At 41.3% G+C, this 23,918-nt stretch overlaps 1 protein-coding gene and 1 long non-coding RNA gene across 2 annotated transcripts; one reads left to right on the top strand and one right to left on the bottom strand.

The window, feature by feature from the left end:
• The first annotated feature begins 2,972 nt into the window (after positions 1-2,972).
• asz1 (ankyrin repeat, SAM and basic leucine zipper domain containing 1) lies at positions 2,973-23,358 on the top strand. The gene is made up of 13 exons (XM_061821521.1): positions 2,973-3,153; positions 4,832-4,934; positions 5,032-5,154; positions 8,402-8,513; positions 14,171-14,282; positions 14,347-14,481; positions 15,212-15,324; positions 15,557-15,629; positions 16,425-16,481; positions 18,056-18,168; positions 19,966-20,071; positions 21,593-21,706; positions 23,215-23,358. The coding sequence occupies exons 1-13, from the start codon at positions 3,046-3,048 to the stop codon at positions 23,356-23,358; spliced, it is 1,413 nt and encodes a 470-aa protein (XP_061677505.1). The 5' UTR covers positions 2,973-3,045.
• Positions 5,878-10,557, bottom strand: LOC133501685 (uncharacterized). The gene is made up of 3 exons (XR_009795239.1): positions 9,912-10,557; positions 9,735-9,825; positions 5,878-6,164 (listed from the first exon to the last, which is right to left on the bottom strand). It is a non-coding gene; the product is annotated as an uncharacterized LOC133501685 (long non-coding RNA).
• Positions 23,359-23,918: the final 560 nt, after the last annotated feature.

Here is a 23,918-nt window from a genome sequence, read left to right as displayed (position 1 = left end):
TCAAAAGGCGAAATAAAACGAAAAAAATCCATGCATCCATTTTCTTTGCCACTTATCCTCACGAGGGTTGCGGGGAGTGCTGCCGCCTATCCAAGCTGTCAATGGGCAGGAGGCGGGAGACACTCTGAACTGGTCGCCAGCCAATCGCAGGGCACATCGAGACACACAGCTGCACTCACAATCACACTTAGAGGCAATTTAGACTGTCCAATTGATGCTGCATGTTTTTGGGATGTCGGAGGAAACCGGAGTGCCCGGAGAAAACCCACGAAGGCACGGGGAGAACCCGCAAACGCCACACAGGCGGGTCTGGGATTGAACCCAGGACCTCAGAACTGTGATGCCAACACTTTCCAGCTGATCCAACATGCCACCCGAAAAATATAGTTTTTTAAAAAGAAAAAAAGTTTTTATACGAGTCAGGGAGAGGGAGGGGGGTCTTCGAACAACAGTGGAAGAAATATACCAGACAAAAATCTCAGATTGGTAGTGTCATGGTGGGTGCTGTCGCTTTTAAGGCAGTTGTGGCTTAATACAGTTAAATCATAACGTTAGCAAAGCCATAGCCTTTTTTTTAACATTACATTGTACATAATTGCTCTGGTCAAAGATGAATCATCAAATAATATAAATTGATCAATAACTGTCTCTATAACCACTTAATTGTTCATAGACATTGTTTACCTTAAAATTGTAGTTTTATTCGTGTTTTCTATTGACCTTCATGTTGTCTTTAACGTGTTTCAAGGGCTGGACTTTCTTTTTTTGTGCTGTTCGACTGTTAGGTCAAGCAGAAAGGAGGAGATGAATCCTTCACAGTGGCCATTTGAAGCTGCCCCTGTGGTTTCTTTGTATTCTCTTGGACATTTATTGAGAACTACAATCGTTGAGTTGACCGGAACAAAGTATTTACAGGGATGTGAGAGAAGCAACAAAAAGGAGGGCTGAACTTTCAAAAACATTCTGGAGAAATTTTACACCTTGTACTGGAATCCTAAAAACTGAGATTTTCTTTGGTCGGGTGTTTTATTGTGGGTGTGACCGATTATAGCTGGGATAGACTCCAGCACTCCCGCGATCCTTGTGAGGATAAGCAGCTCAGATAATGGATGGATTACATTTCACCACACCTTCACCCCACCTGGCCCTCACACTGTCCAACTTCTTGTCTTGTGTCAACCGTCAAGACCTTCAAGTTCTTAAGAATTACACTCCCACAGGACCTGAAGTGGAAAATGAACATCAACTCCATCCTTAAAAAAGCCCAGCAAAAGGATGAACTTCTTGCACCCAGTCACAAGAGCACATCCTGGCTACCAGCTCTTCCAACTACCGTAGGCGCTACCGATTGCAAGTCAAAACTAGCAGGAATTCAAACAGTTTCTTTCCCCCTCTTGCAATTAAGCCATTAAATTCTTGATCAGCAAACTTACTATTTTTTGCCTTACTCTGTTGTTGGTCCAATGAGTGTATTAGTAATATATACTGTAGACTATCACACGATTTGTCACTTTAAATTGCTTCTATTGCACACTTGTCATTCCACTGGACTATAACGGTGAACCGCGAACGGGTGACGACACTCCGTATAAGCTTAGCATAATGTGGGGCGTTGATGCACTTTAGCTGCTCTAAATTAGGAAGAATCTGGATCTTTGCACAACTTCTTCTTCTTTCGGCTTGTCCTGTTAGGCATCGCCACAAGGTGTTATCTTTTTCCATCTAAGCCTATCTCGTGCATCTTCCTCTCGAGCACCCACTGTCCCTTATGTCCTCCCTCACAACATCCATCAACCTTTTCTTTGGTCTTCCTCTCGCTCTTTTGCCTGACAGCTCCATCCTCAGCACCCTTCTACCAATATGTCCACTCTCTTGCCTCTGAACATGTCCAAATCATCAAAGTCTGCTCTCTCTAACCTTGTCTCCATATCATCCAACGTTGGCTGTCCCTCTAATGAGCTCATTTCTAATCCTATCCAATATGCTCACTCCAAGCGAGAACCTAAGGATCTTCATTTCTGCTACCTCCAGTTCTGCTTCCTGGTGTTTCTTCAGTGCCACCGTCTCTACTCCGTACATCATTGCCGGCCTCACCACTTTTTTTATAAACTTTGCCCTTCATCCTAGCGCAGATGCTTCTGTCACATAGAACACCAGACACCTTCCGCCAACTGTTCCACTGCGCTTGGACCCGTTTCTTCATTTCCTTACCACACTCACCATTGCTCTGTATTGTTGACCTCAAGTATTTGAAGTCATCCACTCTCACTACCTCTTCTCCCTGGAGCTTCACTCTTCCTCCTCCGCCCCTCTCATTCACGCACATATATTCTATTTTACTCCAGCTAATCTTCATTCCTCTCCTTTCCAGTGCGTACCTCCATCTTTGTAATTGTTCCTCCGCCTGCTCCCTGCTTTCACTGCAGATCATAAGTAAGACTTCCCTGTGAATTGAATGTCTATTGTTCTTTGTTGTTGTTATTTAGTTTGTTCTTCTTCTCAGTACGGAACATGAAAGTCGTACCAGGGCGGCACCCAGTACCGGAGACTAATTCCTTGTGTGTTGTTACTTACTTGGCCAATAAATCTGATTCTGATTATTATTTTACATTTCCATAAGTGAATAGGTACTTCTGCCAATAAAGCTGATTCTGATTATTATTTTACATTTCCATAAGTGAATAGGTACTTCTGCTTACTATTTTATTAAAACAAAACAAAACAAAACACAAATATCTGTACTTTTACTTAAATCAAAGTGGGGACTTTAGCCACCTCTGGTAGTAGTAACAACTGTGCATAGCAGTATGTCGTACAGTACAATTTGTACAGTACCTTTTGAAACAATTTAACATGGTGTTAGAAACAGTCATAGAACAAGATAAAATTAATGAGCTGTTTAGATCAAAATATGATGGAAATTTATAATAACTGAAAAAAAAGTGGGGGTGGGGGCGGGGGTTGGTCGTACCTGGATGCAGTTAGCGCCGCCTGTCTTGATTGAAGGGCTCGGTCAGTCAGCTTCTCTGAGTGGGTAACGTCAACATGGAGCACTTGAAAACGAGTTTCTACCCAGCGGGATACGAGAGCGATAACAGCGACGAAGACTGGTACAGCGAAAGGGCCCCTAACAAAAACCATTTTGACGTTCAGGCAAGTTCGACTTGGGGAAAAACGATTGATAACTTGGCATAGCGGTACCGGAAGTTACTAGCCTACCGCCTTTAGCTATGCTAATAACGTGTTGCTGGATACCTGGAGAGCTAACTTTGATCGTTGGTTGTCATCAAACGCCTCCTTAGATATTATTCAGCACAACATAAATAATTTCGCTGAAGTTCTTATAATGATTAAACAATGATTAGTATCGTAAGCTTTTGGTTAAGGCTTAGTGTCCTATTGCCTCAATTCTGTACTGTTGGTGTGCAGCGTGGCCCAAAAAAAATGCAGTGATTCAAGTACTGTAAAAATAAAAAATAGTCATCCAAACAATCAGGGTAAAGGGGATTAGTCAATGGAGGAAAAAAAACAGTAATTGGTGGACTATTTATGGTATCGTATTATTTTTTAATCACAGCATGAATGTTAAATAGACAAAAATATCAAATGGGAAATGTGTAAATTCGGATATTGGTAGTATGCAACATACCTTTTAACATAGTTCTTATAATTCATCCATACAAATAGGTCTTAAATTCACTTTCTTTGTTTTTATACAGACAAAAGAGCATAATTTTGAAGCGGAATTATTGTAAGATGAATTGTGGATGTTTGTAAGTGTTGGTGACATGATTTATGTAAATCTGTGGCCACGATTTGAGTTTAGTCATTGTAAGTATTTCTACCTGTTGGGATTTACATACATCATTAAAACAAATACAAATGTCACATTGGTATCCACCGGCATGGAAACAGCCGAAAAAAAAAAGATAATTTAAGTATAGATCAATCTATGCAGTTTGCATCGACAGATGCTGCTACCAACAAGCTGCAATCACTGTAAAAAAATGTTCCATGATTATTTGGAATGGAATAAACCAAAATATTAACAAAAGATTCTAAAACCAATGTAGTCTGTCCCACATGACCCAGTCATTGATGGTGGCCTTTAAAGTAGGGATTTCCCAATCACATTTATTTTCTTTTGGGGGGCACCCAATGGATAGGTTTCCAATGACATCATCACCAAATTAAGGATAGAAAAAAAAAATCACGGCTTCACCTATCACCTGTGTTCTCTGACCTCTGTGACACACAAGATGGCGTAATTGGAAACCTATCCATATAGTTACTTGATTCTGAGTACTTCTTAATACAGAGTACTGATCCGATACTTTGGCGATGCATTAACGGAAAAAAGCATGCATACAGATTGTCTCAGTTGGGGGGGTTTGTATAAAAGCTGCCCAACATGATACCTTTTTATACTGGTCCAATGAATTTGTGATTCAAACTAAATACAAAAAAAAAAATCTTTTCTATTTCATCTTAGTGGTGAAGTACAAAACAGTTATGCAAACACATTAGATTTAAATATCCTGTTTGAATTAGGAAAAGCAAAATATGAAACGTCAAAACTTCCTCTTAGTGCAGTCACAAAATAAAGATATTAAGTGTTGAGGCAAAACTAATAACTGATTGTCCTATTAAAAAAATTGCTGAAAGTGCATCCGTGACTGTAGTTCCGCTTGCCCACGTGAGGTATTACGGTACCTTAGTCCAATAATGGTCAGCTCGTAACTTGAAGAACTTGTACGTTGTTGAATCACTGCATTGTAAATGATGACGCTCCTGGTGCTGCTGCTGATGATTTTATTTGTTATTGTGACAGAGTGTTGATTATGCCGTGGCAGATCCTGAAGATACATTTTCTTTGCTGAAAAAGGCCATCAATGAAGGCAAAGTTGGTGCCATTGAACAGCTGCTGGACAATGGCAAGAAGCTTTTTTCAATCATAACACACAACATTAAATGTGTTTGTGTACAGGTTATAAGTTTACCTCGTAGTAATATCGTTGATGTTGTACACAGGCATAGACGTGGATTGCAAGTTGATCTTTGACTGGACTCCTCTGATGTATGCTGTCAGTGTGGCGGATGACAAAATGGCCAAAGTGTTTCTGGACCGGGGAGCTAACGCCAACTTCAGCAAAGGTCTCGCTCACAAACTAAAAATAAATTCTTCTTGATTATATAGATTCACTTAAACTTTTAACTTCCACTGAGACAAAACGAGCAGTTTCAATATCAGTGCGAGTGAAGTGGCAAGAGAAAATCTTTTTTTTTTGACAATAACTTTCCCATTCATATGAAATTACTGAGTGATATTGATTGTATTTCTTAACATTACTAATCTGAGTTTTTTTTTTTATTTCGAAAAAATCTTTTTAATGAGATTTGACAAATGCCATGCAAGACAACATTTTTGGGAATAAGTTTTCTATTTCCTGCCCCCAAAAAACAAGATTTTGCATGAATACATTTGATTTTTCAAAATTGTTTTTATAGATGATTTTTTTTTTCAATTATGAGAATGAAGTCCAAGTCAGTAAAATTTTTCAAGTCGGGAAAAAAAAAATCTATTTTCAATATGAAGTTATACCTGTACTCTTACAAATGTTGTCATTTTCATATAATTTAAAACTGAATACATTTAGAATAGTGTATGACAAAGTACATTTAAAAAAAAAACAGGTAAGTTATTTTTTTGAAAAAAAGTCATGAGGATAGTTATGTGAGTAAAATCATATTGTATGTCTTAAGTAGTTTTCATGAAAATGTGATAATCTGACAAAAATAGTGATAAGACAAAGAAACATGCCTCTGTAGTCATAACATGATAGTTATATGGATGAAATATTATAATACACACCCAAACGAGTCCATTTAAAAATTCACAGATCCCCATCATTAATGATCATCAGATGTTGATTTTATTTTCTGACTGCTAATAAAATATAAATCGATGAGATTGATGACATTCTTTCATACGGCACAAGCCGAACACCGCGGAGCAATCTGCATCAACATCCTTCATCTGACATTACTTAACTACGATGACGCTAAAGAGGAAATGTTGCAGAAACGCTCTGGGAGTTGTTTTTAGTCCAGCCAAAGAGCCGCTGTGGCGTCATTCATGCATGTCTTGCATCGAGGTTTAGCATCTTGAAAAAAAACGAAAGTACAATTTTAGAGCTACTTGAACAATTATTATCCTTCAGATTTCAAAACTAGTTATCCATCAGTTTGTTGTGTATATGTAAAACACATTTATATGGTTTCATCGTCATAACGGCCCTCAGATGGAAATCGAACCAACATTGTGGTTCTCAACAAAATATTTCACATCCCTGGTTTAAGGTAATGGGAACAAAATCAGGAAATAGGTGACTATCAACTATCAGTCACGAGATTGGCTGGCGACCAGTTCAGGGTGTACCTCTCCTCTCGCCCAGAGTCAGCTGGGATATCCTCCAGCATGCCCGCGAACTGAGTGAGGTTAAGCGGTATGGAAAATGGATGGATCACTGTCAAAGTAAAAGAAAGAAGTGCTAAACATGACATTTATTGACATTCAAATTGGACAAAAGTATTTGGATGTTGTGGGTTTTTTTTTTTTTTTCATCTGAGGGTATGTTCACTTACGACGGCGAGCCATAAAATAGAGAAATGGGCCAGCACTCATTAGTAGATGAGGGTAAAAAAATTATTCAAATTATTCAAATAATTTGATTTGTTTTATTATTATTTTTTTTTTATTTGATGGGAAAAAAGGTTAGTTTTTTTTAACCCAGTCTGAACCAAATAAAATTTTGCAGTGAGAAAAATCTGACACTTTCAGAAAATGATACTCTGGACTTAAAATTTTCAATTATATTAAACCTGTTGCAAATTTGCATCACATGCCCGAAAAGGGTTAATTTGTATGATTCATTTAGTTATTACTTCACCACTTATTTAATGAAATGCACATGGTGCCTCAGCTTGAAAGCATTGACCTCACAGTTCTGAGGTCCCGGGTTCGATCCCAGACCCGCCTGTGTGGAGTTTGCATGTTCTCCTTGTGCCTGCGTGGGTTTTCTCCGGGCACTTCAGTTTGCTTTCATATCCCCCGCAAAAAAAAAAACATGCGACATTAATTGGACACTCTAAATTGCCCCTAGGTGTGATTGTGAGTGTGGCTGTTTGTCTCGATGTGCCCTGCGATTGGCCAGTTCAGGGTGTACTCCGCCTCCTGCCCGTTGACAGCTGAGATAGGCTCCAGCACTCCCCGCGACCCTTGTGAGGATAAGCGGCAAAGAAAATGGATGGATGGAAAACTTGATTAAGATATAGTGTCATATGTGTAGTCATTTCAATCCATCAAAACTCAAAAGGCATGCCTTTTTTTGTGTTCCAAGGTAAACCTTGTGCCTGTGTGATATTTAAAATAACTCTCATACACTATTATCTTATTATGCAAAATCCTAATGCCATCGTGCTAACACAAGGCACAGTTAACCTCCATAGTTTTTTTGCTGGAACTCCTTCAAAAGTTCAAGTGAGTCCAGGACGATTTCATGGATGTGACATTGGAGGCAGGTGAAGAAACAAACGTGCCGATGGCTTTCATTTGCCCAAGTGAATCCACGAGTATGAAGCATGAACGACACACATCCCGCTCGTCACACTGCTGCCATTCCCGCTCGCCAAAATCTCGGGATCAGCATTTATTTACTTCGAGCCCATGCAGTCGCAAGCTGCCCCGTCTGGTTTGCGCCTACGCAAAGAATATATAAACAACAAAAACACAGTAACACACATACAGATGGAGGAGCCCAAACACAAATACACATTACACACACACACACACTCAAACACATTTCTGGAACTAAGTGGGGATTGAATGCAGCGCCGGGGGTCTCGGATCGCTCTTAACAGCGTATGAACAACTCTGGACGTCATCTTGAACAAAAGATGCTAATCTAGTGACATTGTGAAAGTTCCCCCCTTGCTTCCCATGAGGGAACGTGACAACATTTTTAAGTTTTTATATATATATATAGAAATGTATGTATATATAAAACAATAGTTGTATATTCATTTGAAAATCACTTATTTGTTGATTAATCGTTGCATCTCTAGTTATAATAATGGACTCCAGCCTAGGGGCCTCAAAACTTGCATTTAGTTCTAATTTAGGCTCCTTTCCACAGGTCCTTGAAAAATGTCCCCATAGAAATTTTGTCCCGTTACTACCAAAATTGGATGCACTTATGCGAGAATGATGGTCTAAAGTTCATGAATTTCGAGGCGTTAAGTCATGCCTCAATGTTTGTCTGCGTAGGAACCTCATCGTGATTTGTACTAAACTAAAAATGTATATATTGTGTGTGAGCAAATGTTCTATTACTGTCTACAGATGGAAGGACAGTGCTCATGGCTGCCTGTGGGGCATCTGCCGACGAGGACAAAATTGCTCGTTGTGTGGACCTTCTGCTCTCCAGGAATGCTGATCTCAACATGGCGAACAGGTGAGTCTGTCGTCAACAGGGAAGTTTCATTCCCCCTGATGCTTGTTTTCTGATGACAAGGCATCAGTATAGTGCAATGAAAAAAGTACTGTCCACCTCCAAAAAATTCTTACATTTTCGTATAGTTTTCCACATTAAGATCATTAAATAAATGTAAATATCAAACAAAAATTAAAAAGCATAATATGCAGTTTTATCTACTAGGGTAATAACCTGTTCAAAGCAACCTGGTAATATAATGGTCATACAGTACCTCCTTTGTTAAACCTTGAGCTACCTGTGGCGAATCACATTTATTTTGGTTCATTTTCACTGATTATGTACAAACATGTTCAATCAAGAAATCATGTAGATAGTATTTTCGGGCAAGATGCAAGGTACACCATGAATTGGTCGCCAGTCAATCACAGGGCACATGGGGGGGGACTACAGAATCCTAAAATAGACTGAGCTATGTGCGCCCTCTTATGTGTTCCAGTTAAGGAGTTGTGTACTTATGAATTTCAGTTGGGAAGCGCGCAGCAGCATTTGAGACAGACTGGAGTTGTTTGAGGGAGGACTGGCTGACTCCAAAATTATTATTAGTATTCCTGTAATTCAGTCGCGATTTAATAAAAGCATGACTTACTGTTTCAAAGTACTGCTATTCTGTTAAGTACAAAATGATAAGTACAAATGAACACGATGGCAGGTGTTCATTGTGTCTTGAAGTTCTTCTTTCCAAAGTGTCAGTACTAGTTTCTTCCTACGACCTCTTGGATTTTTATTGCATTGTAGGATAAACTAGCGCTTGCTCATGATTTGCCATCATCTGCGACCACTGTCGGAAACTATCGGCCATTTTAAAGAAAACTTGTTTTGCTGTTGAATGTGTTTCATTTTCTAAGATTAGACTGCGCTGTATTTCCCGACAAACTGATTGTGCATGTCCTGTTTAGCCTACAAACTAACACGCTTCACTTTACCAGTGCCAAGTGATCAGTTCCTTGCTTGACCAAATATTTGAGCGAACCGGCATAGCAAAGATGCTAACAAACCCCCCACAGCTCAAAGAGAAGTCTACGTTGATGTGGTTAAACGCCATCAAACCTCCTCCCCCCGCTGTCGTCGCTTACGTAGGAGCATCAGACCAAAAATTAATACCAGCTGCCTTCTGCTTCAGTGTAAACAAACAGTCTCAACAAACACGACGTGGACTCGCAATTGTTCACATGCGCTCACATTTACTCGTCTGTTGAGGCCGGAAGTGGCTTTGAGCTGCTATGCACATGTGAGCATGCACAGCGGCTCCTAGTCCCACTGGTCTGGAGCTCTAGTTGAATAAAGACATAAGGGTGAAGTTAAAAAATGCACTGAACTGAATGAAAAATGGAAGGACAGTTGGACCGGATAACATACCATTGGAGGTATGGAAGCAGTTTGGTGAGGTGGCTGTAGAGTTTTTGACCAACTTATTCAAAAGAATACTAGCGGGAGAGAAGATGCCAGGAGAATGGAGAATGGAGGAAAAGTGTGCTAGTCCCCATTTTTAAGAACAAAAGCGATGTTCAGAACTGTGGAAACTACAGAGGAATAAAGATGATGAGCCACATGATGAAGTTATGGGAAAGAGTAGTGGAGGCTAGACTCAGGACAGAAGTAAGTATCTGCGAGCAACAGTATGGTTTCATGCCTTGAAAGAGTACCACAGTTGCATTATTTGCCTTAATGATGCTCGTGGAAAAGTACAGAGAAGGTCAGAAGGAGCTATATTGTACCTTTGTAGACCTAGAGACAGCCCATGACAGAGTACCAAGAGAATAACTGTGGTACTGCATGCACAAGTCTGGTGTGGTGGAGAATTGTTAGAATAGTACAGGACATGTATGAGAGCAGCAGAACATCTGTGAGATGTGCCGTAGGTGTGTCAGAAGAATTCAAGGTGAAGGTGGGACTGCATCAGGGTTCCACGCTGAGCCCCTTTGTGTTTGCGGTAGTAATGGATATGCTGACAGACGAGGTTAGACTGGAATCCCCTTTTGACCATGATGTTCGCAGATGATATTGTGATCTGTAGGGAGCAGGCAGAGGAACAATTAGAAAGATGGAGGTACACACTGGAAAGGAGAGGAATGAAGATTAACCGAAGTAAAACAGCACATATGTGAGTGAATGAGAGGGATGGAGGAGGAAGAGTGAAGCTACAGGGAGAAGAGATAGCGAGGGACGACGACTTCAAATACTTGGGGTCAACAATCCAGAGCAATGGTGAGTGTGGTAAGGAAGTGAAGAAACAGGTCCAAGCGGGGTGGAACAGTTGGAGGAAGGTGTCTGGTGTTCTATGTGACAGAAGAGTCTCCATGAGGATGAAGGGCAAAGTTTATAAAACAGCGGTGAGGCTGATGATGCCCATGATGTACGGATTAGAGACGGTGGCACTGAAGAAACAACAGGAAGCAGAACTGGAGGTAGCAGAAATGAAGATGTTGAGGTTCTCGCTCAGAGTGAGCAGGATGGATAGGATTAGAAATGAGCTCATTAGAGGAACAGCCAAAGTTGGATGTTTTGGAGACATGGTTAGAGAGAGCAGACTTCGATGGTTTGGAGATGTGCAGAGGCAAGAGAGTGAGTATATTGGTGGAAGGGTGCTGAGGATGGAGCTGCTGGGCAAAAGAGCGAGAGGAAGACCAAAGAAAAGGTTGATGGATGTTGTGAGGGAGGACATGGAAAGATAACACGCTCTGGCGAGACCTAACAGGACAAGCCGAAACGAAAAGAAGAAGAATAAATTAAGACATTCTCCACCAAATCTGACAAATGAATCGCCATGCAAGAATAGCCTCTGTCTTACAGAGCTTGGGCAAAATGTCACCTTTCACAGGCAATGTGAAATGTGTTTAAGACTAAAAGAATTGTCATTAAAATGGTTGCAATTGAAGAGTGAACCTTTGAAAAAAAAAAAAAAAAGAAAAAAAAGAAAATTGCTGTATCTGAGTTGAAAAGAAGCATTAAGCCACATTTGCTTTTCACACAGAATCCAGTAAATTTCGCTGCAATTGTGTGCAATCGGCTAGTTACACAGGTCAGCACCACCGTCTTAGTGTGTCGTATAAAGTAGTTGGTTAGAATACTGGCAAGAATACTGTAAATAACAAAACAGTGAATGTCGATGTTAACCTTAACTGTCCTGGTGTAGCCCAATACCCTTTCACACAGAGCCAACATTAACCTGCATTACCCTTTCACACAGAATCAAGTGCATCCATTTCTCCACTTTGGAGAGTTAACTTTTTTCATTGTATGATTGTTATGCTTACAAACCCACAATGAAGTTTCATACTGAGAAGTACCGCTTTAGCTATCTTATTACTTTACAAATTGGTCAGTCTGACCCGCTACATAACAGGAGGCGTGAACTTTCTTTTTGAATTTGTGACGTCTATTTATCACGATTAGACCTTAAAGCTCAACTGACCTTTGGTCGGACAGTTGGACAGATAAGAATGATCTACGGTGCCAATGATTGGATCACTCGGACAGAAGCTGTATGAGAAAGACCTTGTGAGGGCTGCCACACTGACTGTAGAAATGAACAATGCGACCGGTCCGATTCCCACTGTTCAAAAGAGGAAGTGCTTCGTGGTGAGGTAGCGAGGAATGTACGCAAATTGACATAAAACATTAACTTTTGTCTACTCGAAGGTGATTAATATGACTGTTTGCCGTCACGCTGTTTGCACAGCTCGCACACTTTCCCAGACGACTGAATAAATCACCGCCGTAAGTCAACACTTAGTTCGCCTTTGAGGTGTGACAGGTAAAAAGTCATTGATGTACAGTGTTTGTCACTCTCGAGCATGATTATAGGAATTGGATCCAGAATTGTCTTCATCTACGGGGGTTGACCCAGGGGTGTGTCCCGTCCCGCCTACGCTATATTCTGTAGACCATGAATGGATTTGTCAAGAGGTGTACATTTGTGTTACAGCTGGATGTTAAAAACCTGTCACACACAACATGACTTAACCGAAGATGGGCAAGCTGTCGTGCAGTGTGCGGGGTTCTGGAACTAGTTATGACTGAATATCCGTTGGCAATTAGATTTTCCCACAATTAGAAATTTGAATCGCAGTTGAACCATCCATCCATCAATTTTTCGGGTCGCTTATCCTCACAGGTCGTAGGAGTGGCGCAGCCTATCCCAGCTATCTTCAAGCACTAAGCGCAGTCTAGAGCTCGTGCAGCTATGTCACCGAAGTCACCATACTGCCGGACAAGCAAAGCATTGCTCAATGCTAAGTCGGTTGGAGACGACACAAAAATAGCAAAAATTATAGCACAACGGCCAGAGTTTTGTCCGATACCATTAAACATTTAGAAGGTGGTAATAAACGAAGGTACGTGAAAAAATGAGAGACACTTGGCATAGAAGACCCATATTTAATGCCGAAGTCGATGTTTTCGCCGATAAGAAATTGAACTGTTAACCTGCTTCCGCTTGTCTTGGACAACTGCATCTACACGTGGATCCGGTGAGTAAGTCGTCAAGATTTACACGGAAGAGTTTGAAAGCGTAGAAAAGTCCGGACGCATACAAATACTTCGTTGCTGGATCTGTTCTCAATCAAGAATAAATCCCACATAGTGATAGAGCCACTCAAATTTTTTCAATACAAATACCAATATTTAAATAAATGACTCCTGCTTTCACATAAACTCGCATTCATTAACTATGATTGGAAGGAAAAAAAAAAAGACAGCGAGTGGGCTCCTCCTTACATGTAGTGTGTTGCGGCCACACATTAAACCTCTGCGTGATTGACGTTTTGTTTTTAAATATGCATTGTTCTCAGATGAGTCTAATGTGCTTTTAAAAAAAGAAAAGAAACACTTCAGCCCCCGTACACGGAAACATGTTGCGGCCACTCATTAACCTAGGTAAACCTCTGTCTGATCGACGGTTTATTTTCTTTTTTTAAATACGCATTGATTGTTAATTTGAGAACAATGCAGATTTTAAGTGTCTGGGAGAGGTTTACCAAAGATTAACGTGTGGCTGCAACACGCTTCCGCGTACGTTAGAGATGACTCCCTGTCTTTTTTTTTTTTTTTTTTTAACGCATTGTTCTCAAATGAGCCAACTTGGCATTATAAATACTTCTTGGAAATTTGAGATTGAGAAGAATAATTCCTACCTGAAATGAAGCTATCGCTACATTGTCGTGTGTATTTGGTTGGGCACCATCCATCACGTTTAATTGCTGAAATCCATCGATCTTTTCTTGTGTTTTCAGCTGGTAAATTAGTAGAACCTCAAAAAAGGGAAGTTTTGGTGGTCTCCCATTTTGGTACAAGCCAGCTGTTTGAGTCATTTGGGATGTTTCCAGGTCTCAAACACAAACTTGTCTTTGAAATGTCTAATTATTACCAAATTTGAAGCACATGTACTCGACAGATGGACAATGCTAAATTGCAAAACAATGACGTTTTTGTCATTGCATGTGTATGGACCTTGGGGGTACATTTGATGACTTAATATCGATTTGTGTCTTATTTTTTGAAAGGTGTTTGCGTGGGACAGCGAATGCACCATATTTGTTTGGGGTGTTAAAGGTGGTCCTAGGTTTCAAATTTGAGCATTAACACCCAGTTTATAATTTGTGGTGGCTCTTTTTAAGGTGTCAAATGACTTGCTTGATGATGGCTGCCAGTAAGGATTACTGCAAGATCCTTAACCTGCTGGCATCGTATGGCGCTGATCTCAACATGCAGGATGCCAACGGATACACCGTATGTGACACTATTGCAACTACACTTATGCAGTGTGTATAACAAAGGTGATGTGGCGTTTCAGGCCTTGTCATTTGCCGTGCACCACGGCCACGAAAAGGCCGTGCTAAAGCTCCTCCAGCTCGGAGCAGACAGCAGCATCACGACCAGTGCAGGGAAGACCCCCGCTCAGCTGGCTTCGCTTCTTAACCACACTCAGGTACCTTCAACTCTGACTCTACATGGAGCAAATACGACAAATACCCAACTAGGAATGTACAGTATACTAGAGTGAGCCCCCGTTTATCACGGTAGACGCTTCCCAGACCCACCTGCAATAGGTTGAAATCCAGATTACGCTATTTACATGTAAAATGGGCTTCTACTTACGAAAAATTCAGGTTATGAAACGACTTCTGGAACGGATTTTGTAAGTAGAAGTACCACCGTATTTACCAATATAAGACATACGCCGTGAGCAACCCGGCCTCACCAGGTGAGACTTCAATCATTTTACTGCCTTATATGCTGACCGTCCGTCCTTCTTATCAGTCTCTGTCGTACTTTATCATGATCACAAAAGACACATTTGGAAACTCCCGGGCACCCAGTCTGCTAATACTGTACTATACATATACACACGATTTGATTTTAAAATGCTTGTCTGACTTCCAACCTTCGGCCATTTTACCCCTAATAATCTCTCACGTGTGCCATATTTTTGGCAACCTAGTTAATTATAATTATGACATTCACAGACCAGCAATGTCATTTCACACAGAACCCAGCGAAGAATGATTTTGCCACATCTGTTGCATGTGCACGTCGTCGGCTGTAATCTCTACCTTTATTTAATGAATACATTTTTGTGTTGTAATGTAAATTGAGTGCATTAAACACCTGGTTGTTTATAAACGTACAATGTTGGGTGTACTCCTCACACCATGTAGATCTCCAGGATCCTGTCCTCCAACATTAATCCTGTCCTGCCTATCAACTCTGCTGAGGAATCACTTTGCACAAGCATCTATACCAACCCTCAGCCTCAATCTTCTGTGGAAAGGTAAATAAAGCATTGTAACGTAACCTTGATTTGAAAATATATTCATAGATAGTTGCAAAATATGCATGGATACACATTGCTTCGGGCTGTCCTGCTTTCGTAACAGTTTGATGTTGTGTGTTTGTTGCCCCCTACTGAATTCTCTCAACAACTGCAGGAATCCACATTTTCAGCCTGATAGAAATTAACTAAAGTAATTATTCAAATTCATACTGTCTCTTTTTCACGCTAGCGTACCCAAGCTGAATGACTTAGAGCTCTTCCTTCACGGCCTGGATCTTGGCTATCTGGCCGACATCATGCATGTACGTCACCACTTATTACATTATTTGTACCCTTTCCAGGCATGAAAATATATTTTCCCATCTTTGGGATTAAAAGAAAAAAAATCCATCTTGGATGCCTCTTTCCTGGATTTTAAATATCATCTCTCAGCTATTCCTAATATTTAAAATCACCCCTTTGATTAATATTATGTTTGAAATGTTTCTAAATTAGGTTCAAGGTCATACCTGAACTATACATTATGTTAAACTCATACAAATGTGTACATGTTTAAAATCATTCCATTGATGTACAGGGGTTGATATAATAGATTATAGATTAAAAAAAACTGCATGAATGACATAATAATCATTCTAACGTATATTTTTAAAATCATTTGTATGTAAGAATCTCTAAAATTGTTACCATTATGTACACTGTTCAAAATTGGCCCTTTGAGGTGGACATTGAAAATAATTTCTTTTAAACCATTGCAACCATTAAAACCATTCCCATGGATATATTTTGAAAGCATGACAACACACATGGAAAAATAAATACTCCATGTACGTTTAAAATCATTCGTAGATGTTCAGAGATTAGGTTTAAAATAATTGTTCTATTTAAAATCACTTGTACAGCTGAATCATGTTTCCAAAACATTGTTACATGTACATTATATATAATGTAATGAGGTGTGCTGCTTACATTTTTTTTTTGTGGCACGGTAGCTGGAATGAACGCAGGTTCGACCAGAGCTTGACAGGTGCCGCTGTCGGGCATGGAGGTGCATCTTTTCTTGCCATTCGCTCAAGTTGTGCCGTGTTCCTTCACAGGAGAAGGACATCGCTTGGGGTGAGCTGCTGACTATGGAGCAGGAGGACCTGGCCAAGGTACAGGGTGACTGCAAACTGCAATGACGTAGTACGCACGTAGTATGACGCTGGTACGCTCCAATAAGCATCACTTCATGTATCGCAGCTTTTTGTGAACTTTCAATCTTGTGTACATGGAAGGTATGTTACATCCACAACAAGTGCGAGCCGTTATTTTCAAGTTCTACTTATCTTGGTACCAGCCTTGGTACGTCATGTAGATTAATTAGCTGTATTCAAAATTGCTTGACTAACATCATAATGGAGGTTGTATTTTTGTGGTTGTAGTTTGCAGTGATATTAGGGGTAACGCGAATCCTCGACTAATCCGAGTACCTCGTAGCAACAATTTCTCTGCTCTGGGGAGCTGTTTATTTAATTGTAAGGCGCAAGGGACACACAGGCCACTATTAATGGCACCCAAGTACGAAAGGGAAGCAAGAGGAAGAACAGACTTTACGTGGGAGATTCACAGAGTGGGAAGTTGAAAGAGGCAAACAAACCGCAACAACAACAAAGTGGAAGAAGAAAATGTATGGGGAAAAAAAAGACAAAGGATGTCTTAAGTCTGGGACTCTCAGATAAAACAGCAATTACACTGTGAGGTGTAATAATTAGACAATGAACTTTTTTTTTTTTATCTAGTAATTTCTTCTTCTTTTCCTTTCAGCTTGTCCCGTTAGAGGTCACCACAGCGTGTCATCTTTTTCCATCTTAGCCCATCTCTTGCATCTTCCTCTCTAACCCCAACTGCCCTCATGTCCTCCTCACAACATTCATCCAACCTTTTCTTTGGTCTTCCTCTCGCTCTTTTGCCTGGCAGCTCCATCCTCAGCACCCTTCTACCAATATGTCCACTCTCTTGCCTCTGAACATGTCCAAACCATCAAAGTCTGCTCTCTCTAACCTTGTCTCCATATCATCCAACTTTGCCTGTCCCTCTAATGAACTCATTTCTAATCCTATCCAACCTGGTCACTCTGAGCGAGAACCTCAACATCTTCATTTCTGCTACCTCTAGTTCTGCTTCCTGTTGTTTCTTCAGAGCCACCGTCTCTAATCCGTACATCATGGCCGGCCTCACCACTGTTTTATAAACTTTGCCTTTCATCCTCGCGGAGACTCTTCCATCACACCAGACACCTTCCGCCAACCGTTCCCACCCATCTTGGACCCGTTTCTTCACTTCCTTACCACACTCTTTCTTGCTTCGTATTGTTAACCTCAAGTATTTGAAGTCATCCACCCTCGCTATCTCTTCTCCCTGGAGCTTCACTCTTCCTCCTCCTTTTTTATCTAGTCATATGAGAGCTAACAAAATATGACCTCGGAGACCCTATTATAGCATGTAAATATAGACAATGCACTGCATCCATATTTTATTTGAATAGTTCAGTTACTGCAAATTATGTTTAAAAAAAAAACAGTAAACAATGTAAATATGTGTTCATGTACAGTATAATGCAGAAAATGTGACTAACAAGTTTAAAGATTGTCAAATTAAATGTGGAAGTGACTTGATTTAGGTACACGAGAGACTACAAATACAAACGTTATGCAAATGAGCTAAGACCAGTGTTGTCTTACGATAGGTTGGAATCACAGATCTAAAAGACCAGAAGAAGGTTCTGAGCGCCCTGCGTCAGATGCACTTGGACGAAGTGGAACTGAAAACTATTGAAGAACTTGGGGTGAATGACAATGGGTTTGTATTACCACATCTTCTAATCAAAGGGCTCCTGCAACGCCGTGCACCGGCACTTCAAATTTTTAATCACCTCAGACAGTCGGCCGACCAGTGGCTCGTCTTAAGAACTAGTCGCCGAGGTTCAGTCTGGTTCGGCCGTGTCGCTCGGCGGTGTGTGGCGGGCTTAAGACTTAAGACTGCCTGTCCTCCCTAACTGGAAGTTGTCCATCACACTTGTGGGCACCTCACTACTCCCCCTCAACCCTCAACCCCATGTGTGCTCATCTGAACGTTCACCAAGTCCGAAAGTAATGGTTGGAGTGTAGATTTAATGATTTGTAAGGAGAGAGGCGACGGGAGCTTACAGCAGAGTCGCCTCGGCGCACCCCATCACGTCGTGTGGGCTCAGCGGATGGACGTCAGGAGATAGAAGGATGGGCCGAGGCTTGACCGGGACCAGGCCTCCTCCTCGGTCGCCTCTCTACTCATCTGCCCAGAAAAAAACCTTATTAAGCGACAAGTGATATTAAGCAACTTAACTGCTTTTGCAGTGTAAAACTGGAACAACAATAAAAAAAAATTGTGTATATTTGATATATCATATAGTATATGGAATTAATTCGTGGGGAAAAATCAAAAATTCAACTTTACAATATGAAGGTCTAATTTATCCAAAACTCTGGATATGGACAATAAACAATGTCACCAAGAATATAACGGAAACGGAAACATTTGAAATTGTATTTAAAAAAAAAAGTAATTGAAATGAAAACAAACATTTTAAATAAATATTTTTTTAAAAATGAACATTTAAATGCATAAGTTTTAGAAAGTTAATTACCACCTGAAAGTTACATTAAATCACAGGTGTCAAACTAAAGGCCCGGGGGCCAGATCCGGCCTGCCACATGATTTTATGTAGCCCGCGAAGCCAAATCTAGAATTTGAATTTCCATGACTCTAGTAAAAATCTGTACCAAAATTTCAAATTGTCACATATAAATGATAAAGTTGAGATATTACAAGAATTTTTTGTGTGACCGAACATGAATAGTTGAAAAACACATTACTCGTGATGTCCGATTCCAAAACGAGTTCACAAAATTGATTATGTAAATATGATGAGATGACTAAATATTTATGTTTCAAAGTCATAATGGCCATCTGAGGGAAACCGGAATAATAATGTGACCCGCAAGAAAAATTAGTTTGACACCCCTGCTTTAAATAAACCAAAATCGACCCCAGAAATCTCAAAACCATTTCTACGTTTGTATAATCCAAAATTGAACTTTGATGACTTTCTTTTTCAGAAGTGTCTGAGTAGCTGGCCCATTTCTGACTTGTAGCACATCCAAAACAGGGATTAATTAATTTACAAGCGTTAAAATTAAAAACAATAAATGAAAACAAAACAAAGGCGGGCAGTCTCTCACATTTTTCCCCTCTGCAAAACAACAAAGCATATCATAACATTACATATTTGTGCGGGTGTGCTGTCATCGGCATGCTAGACAAACTGGGAGCAGGGAGAAGGGAGGCCAGGTTGCCTGACAGTGTTTACACTGCTTACTGTGACAGAGTGCGCCTCCTCCGAGGCAAACGTATCCCTAAAATAACAACGATCGATAATCCCCGCTGTCAGGTACGCGGCTTGATGAATGCAAATCACTTATCATCTGAAGACCACGTTCGCTGGGTGTGAGAACGGCCGGCCACCTGTTTGCTGAGGCGTTCAACATTTTGAGTAACTCTCATTTGTATGCATAAAAAACATTTCAAGGATTACTGTGCTTTTTTGTTGTTGTTGTTAAGGAGCGAGGAGTTGCTCAACTTCCTGCTCAAGCTGAAGCAGCAATGCTGCTTCCTGACGGAAATCGTTCAAGACACAATCCGCCACTTTCCCCTGCAGGTCTCCAAGGTACGCCGGCACAGCTGCTCAATTCTATCACATCAAAAGGTTCAGTTTTTACCTGTTCGGTTGCGGCGGGGAGAGGGGGTGCGGCATTTCACTCCAGTCCTGTAGGTGGCGTTAATGCACACTAAAAAAAATGGCACAGCGTCCACATCTATAGACTTTTCGACCACGTGACCAGGGCACGTGGCCATGTTGGATGGGTTCACTCCAGTGACGCGCCGTTCACTCTCGCTTTTGCATACAGATCGGAGTTACACAAATGTTCGTACGACTTTTAAAAGTGACACATGATAGCTAAAAAGACTTTGGAAAGTTATCGGTGCTCATTAGATGCTATTTAAAGAAACAGTTACGACAAGAAGTGCGCTTTGATCGACAATATCGACCCATGTGCCTCGAAGAAACACAAATGGAGCAAGGATTTCGAACTGTGGGCGTCAGTAACTGTCTCCTCTTCTCGACAAGCGTTTATACCGTGGACCAACTAAAGATTTACAAAGATCTGGAGGCCTACAACCGATTCATCAATGGCTAGGTCCGTCTTGTGGTGGTATTCATTGTAAGTGCTCCACACTGCTAAAATTAGTGTACCGCACAATGCAACTTAAATATGTACCGCGTGATTACAGTCAGCGTTCTGTTAAATTATGTTGATTATACCAACAAAAGTGGTAAAAAAGTAAAAGGTCTAGATGATTATTTTCGTTTTTGTTACCAAGAGAGAGAGGTTCAACCGGCACGAGTCCCAAGTGGAGCCCGGACCTTTTTCTCCACTTCCACAGCTACATTTTTAACTCAACTCGAAACAGCTCGCGGTGCGTTAGCTCGTTTTTGCAAACTTATTATAATAAAACAGAAAATACAAATTTTGGAGACATGCATTGCATTCACACATGAGTAATATGGAGGCCCTTGGCCCTAAAGAATACTTCTCCTTCACAGTACTTAGTTATTGCTAAGTAGGTGGGAAATTCTAAATACTGACCAAGAACAAAATGCTCCGAGGAAACTCGGACGTAAGGGAATGACTTGGCTGCTAGATTGGCTCTGCTGATACGAGACAGCCACAATTGTCGCCGCTTGGTTGCTAACTGCTCCGTTTTCTCACTCTGGTTCTTGATCACAGCTGGCAGTCGAAAGAAAGACGCTTTACAACCGATAACGTAGCAGTGCGTCCCCCAGTCGTACGCTTGTTTACTCAAACCAAAATGGCGACCGCGTTCTAATCCCGAAGGTGTGTGACGTCGGTCGAAAATAGTCTATAGTGCTCGGTTGCAGGTGAGCAAGACCCTGTTAATAAAGTGTTGAGTGTAAAAGACTTGCGTTTGGTATATATTGATAATATTACTGACTTGTCATTCCAAATATGTTTTTGTACAAATAAATACCGTCCGCCCCCTCCTTCCGATCTGCAGTTTTAGCAAAAAGGTTTCGAGGCGTTACTATGACTTTTGTCATATTGGCTCTCCCAATGCGTGGGAGCGGTTGTGCTGCTTTTGTGTGCTAATTATTGTTTGGGTGTAGCTGGTCTTCACACTGGACCACAAGAGGGAGGCGGAGGCCGTGTGCAGCCAACTGATGGTGCAGATTCAAGACCTGCAGACCGAAGTCAACTGCCTGCACAATCTGCTCTGCCAGGTCCGCAAAACGTCTGCACAGTGGATTTGAATTTTGACAAGTTGTAGCGTGTGTGTGTGTGTGTGTGTGTTCGTAGCTGATCAGATAGTCTAGTGACTCTTGAGTCTGAAAGAAGCGAATCCTCACAGCCCATAAATCAGCACTGCCGTGACATGGCCCTGTCAGCACGCAGAGACCAGGGAGAGGGAAGACTGGGTGGGGTGCGGGGTGTTGGGTTGCAGGGGCATATCATTGCGGGGTGACGGAGTTTAGATGGCTGATGGGTTAGGGTTTGGGTTGAGGGGTGAGAAAAGGAGATGAAGGAGCAGCACAGACAAATTGGAGTTGGTTGGGACTGTGGATCCTCAGCTCTGTAAAGCACAAATCTGAAGACCAGTGGAGCCCTATTGGACTGAGTGGGGTCCTAGACTGCACTGGGAGTACCAGTCCAGGAAGTGGGGCTGCCGCCTAGAAATGTGGTTCCTTAGGCTAAGGTGGAGGGGAGCACGGTCCAAAGTGGCTACCTCAGACCAAATGAGTTGTTTGGCTCTGAGCTTTGGTGTCTTGTTCCTCTCTTGGGGAGATGTCTCGGAATCCAGAGGCCTGTGGTGGGGATCCCAGACCAAATTGTTTATTTTGTTCTCAGCCATTAGATATTGTACAATGCATACACTCTTTGGCCTAAAACTGTTTGACCTAGTCTAGGATCAGAATCCAAACCCAGGTCAAGTCGTTTCTAGTGCAGAGAGGGTTCACGTCTGAGAACCCAGGAAGGTGGGTTGCTGCCTTGAAATGTGAGTCTTCAGTATAAGTCCTCGTTGGGGTTCCTAGTTTTTGAGGCTCCCGGCCTTAGGATACTGAGTAGGTTCCCAACTCAGGTGAGGTAGTCCTAAATAAATCTGGAAAGTAGTTCCTAGCGCAGGGTGGGCACTCCCACCTATGGTGTTTCCAGCCTAGAGAGAAGTCCTTGACTAGAACGAGAGGTCTCACTCAGTACAGGAAAGAGTGTCCAGACTAGTAAATGCGGGCCCTAGTGTAGAAAGGTTGGTTCCCCGCCTAGAACTGCCAACTCGAGCACAAGGTTGGCATCTCAAGATCCGAGTTTATAGAGGAGGGTACGGGAATAGCCGGAGGAGGTATTTCTTGCTGAGCAAATGTTCTTTGCATTGAGATACCAAAACTGGCATCTGGACATCCTTGTCAAGTAAAGACGGGCTCAACCCACTGTGGTGGTCCCAGCCTAGAAAAGTAGTAGCAGCAGAGTTGTTTGAAACCTTGGGAGGGTGGTCTTAGTTAGTTAGAACGGGCTCCAGGTCGTAGAGGAAAAGCACGGCTGAGCTCGAGAACCACGATTTAGTTCAAGGTCGGGATTTGCTGATCTGGAGAGGTGAGTCCCAGGCCATGAAAGAGATTCCAGACTAGTAAAAGGAGGTCTGAGCCTACAGGTGGGGGAACTATGCCACGATTGACTGATGATTATGGTCCAGTGGAGCCCCAAGTGGAATAAAATAGATGTGTTTCACACACAGATGAACGAGGCCCCGAACTACTGTCGACCTCCGCCGCCTGTCGCCCACGGCAACAGGAAGCTGCCACCCCTAGCGAGGGTTGTCGTGGGGACGCTTGGGGCTGCCCTCGTCCTCTTCTTCAGCTGCCGCTATCTGCGCAAGTGAAGGAACGTTCTCAATTCATTTTAACACCTGTGTTTAACCTGGCATTTTTATTTCTACGTTCTCTTCTAAGACGCACAGTATTTTATTTTATTTTTTTTTAACAAAAAAATATGTTCAAATGTAGAAGTTTGTTTTATGAGAGATGGTCTCGAGATGAAGATTTTGATAATAGTTAAATAAAAAAAAAATAAAAGGAAGTTAAAAATGGAGAAAGTGTTCCTTGAAACAAAATTGAAAAATAAGCAGAAATATGCAAGTTGGTTGTGGATTTGACATTTTTGTGATCTTTGAAAAAAAAAAAAGATTTTTGGAACAATTATATCATAATTGTGCACATTTGTCATTATGTCAAGATGATATGGCTTTCCACATGCCACATTTATTTATTATATATTTACATTTGATGGTGTTTTGTTGTCAGTTGATTATTTTTGTAAAGAAGAACTATGCGGTTAATTCCAAAATAACGCTTATGATTATAATCCACCCATTTAGCCAAAACATCACGAGGTCAAGTCATCTTCCCAGCACTGATTGGCCCCAGCGCAAAACGAACGCCA

The sequence above is a fragment of the Syngnathoides biaculeatus genome, chromosome 6 (genome assembly GCF_019802595.1).
Source record: "Syngnathoides biaculeatus isolate LvHL_M chromosome 6, ASM1980259v1, whole genome shotgun sequence".
NCBI lineage: Eukaryota > Metazoa > Chordata > Actinopteri > Syngnathiformes > Syngnathidae > Syngnathoides > Syngnathoides biaculeatus.
Note: the sequence above shows the minus strand (reverse complement) of the source record. Positions and strands in the feature narration are given on the sequence as shown.

Bases quoted from the DNA above. Each gene is read 5' to 3' on its own strand.
- asz1 (XM_061821521.1), top strand. From the start codon at position 3,046: ATGGAGCACTTGAAAACGAGTTTCTACCCAGCGGGATACGAGAGCGAT. The intron at 3,154-4,831 runs GCAAGTTCGACT...TTATTGTGACAG, and splicing joins AAAACCATTTTGACGTTCAG to AGTGTTGATTATGCCGTGGC. The intron at 20,072-21,592 runs GTACGCCGGCAC...GTTTGGGTGTAG, and splicing joins TTCCCCTGCAGGTCTCCAAG to CTGGTCTTCACACTGGACCA.